The following is a 1,317-nucleotide window of genomic DNA, read 5'->3' on the forward strand; positions in this document are numbered from 1 at the left end:
TGCTTGCTGCAGAGATCTGCTAAGATGACAGAGCCTTCTAAGCTTATTCATGTCCGAAACGTTGGCCATGAAATATCTGAGGTATTTCAAACCATCTCTTTGTATTTTGAGCGTTGAAACTCTAATTGCAATTTGTCTTCACAGTTGTTGCCTTTGTACCTGTTTCTGTTTTTCAGAGTGATCTGCTTCAGCTAGTGCATCCTTTTGGAGTTGTCACTAAGCTTGTGATGTTACGTGCCAAAGATCAGGTTTTCTTTCTGGGGTCCTAGTTGTTTGGAACTCTATAGTTATTACATGCATGCTTATGCTCCTAGACTGCCTGCATTTAGTTGTTTGATCTATATCAGCCAATTTGTCAGCCTCTTCTTCAGATGCAAGACATGGCTTCTGTCGTCAATGCAACCGGTTTTAGGTACTCAGTCCCCAATGGACCTAATTGTACTGGGTTTTTGTATAGGTGTTTCATTTGTTTGTTGCTTGAGCCATTCTAGGTAACCAGTCCTAAATGGACCATAAAAAATAGATGGAAGATCTTTCAATCCAAATTTCAGGCTGGAGATATTTGTTGAACTGCCTAATGCAAGTGTTGGGGTCCTAGCCTCTGTTTGAACATGTATGATCATGGGAGTAGTAGCCTCAACTGTCTACTACAATCTTAAGCTAAGGCATCCCACTCTAGATATGCCCTTCATAGACAACGACTTGGCATTGCTTTTCCAACCGATGCCTATGCTTGGAATCAGTATTGGAGTCGCTTTCAATGTGGTTTTTCCTTCATCCAGTTTGAAGCAGTATTGGAGTCATGACTCTAACTCTCATCTGTTTCTTGCCTTTGAAACTTTACCAGTGGTGCAATGTTGTTTGGTGGAAATTCAGCCTTTGAAACTTGCCTCATTTTGTCACATTATTCAAATTGAGTGCATTTGCTTTGACCTGTTTATCTAGTTTCAGTTTATAGGCCACCGATCAAATGGTTAAGATTGTTTTCATCAGTGATATCCATTTTAACCTTTTGTGCATCTTTCTGTGAAAAGATTTTGGTCCATTTCTTCCCCCATCTATCCATAAGACACCAGTCACCTAGCACTTGATCGTACATATCCTCAAGATACTGGCATGACAACAACTCTCCTAAGATCTAGAATCTTACAATGCACTTCAATTGCTAAAGAAACAAATATTTAAAGCCTTTTTCACACTTTAAAACAATGGGTTTCCTTTAAATTTTCTCCAAGCTGACTACCGAAGGGAATTCTGTAAGCTAACAATGGTGAGCTCAAGATGAATCTTAGGCTTTCCATTTTCCTTTATTTTGTA

General features: G+C 39.3%; 1 protein-coding gene across 1 annotated transcript; it reads left to right on the top strand.

The window, feature by feature from the left end:
* On the top strand, positions 1-817 carry LOC131254070 (polypyrimidine tract-binding protein homolog 3-like). The gene is made up of 3 exons (XM_058255101.1): positions 1-81; positions 177-248; positions 360-817. The coding sequence occupies exons 1-3, from the start codon at positions 25-27 to the stop codon at positions 489-491; spliced, it is 261 nt and encodes an 86-aa protein (XP_058111084.1). The 5' UTR covers positions 1-24; the 3' UTR covers positions 492-817.
* The last annotated feature ends 500 nt before the right edge of the window (positions 818-1,317 follow it).

The sequence above is a fragment of the Magnolia sinica genome, chromosome 8, assembly GCF_029962835.1.
Source record: "Magnolia sinica isolate HGM2019 chromosome 8, MsV1, whole genome shotgun sequence".
Taxonomy (NCBI): domain Eukaryota; kingdom Viridiplantae; phylum Streptophyta; class Magnoliopsida; order Magnoliales; family Magnoliaceae; genus Magnolia; species Magnolia sinica.

Coding starts and splice junctions, on each gene's coding strand:
- LOC131254070 (XM_058255101.1), top strand. CDS start 25: ATGACAGAGCCTTCTAAGCTTATTCATGTCCGAAACGTTGGCCATGAA. Junction 82..176: donor TTGGCCATGAAATATCTGAG/GTATTTCAAACC, acceptor TCTGTTTTTCAG/AGTGATCTGCTTCAGCTAGT. Junction 249..359: donor TGTTACGTGCCAAAGATCAG/GTTTTCTTTCTG, acceptor CCAATTTGTCAG/CCTCTTCTTCAGATGCAAGA.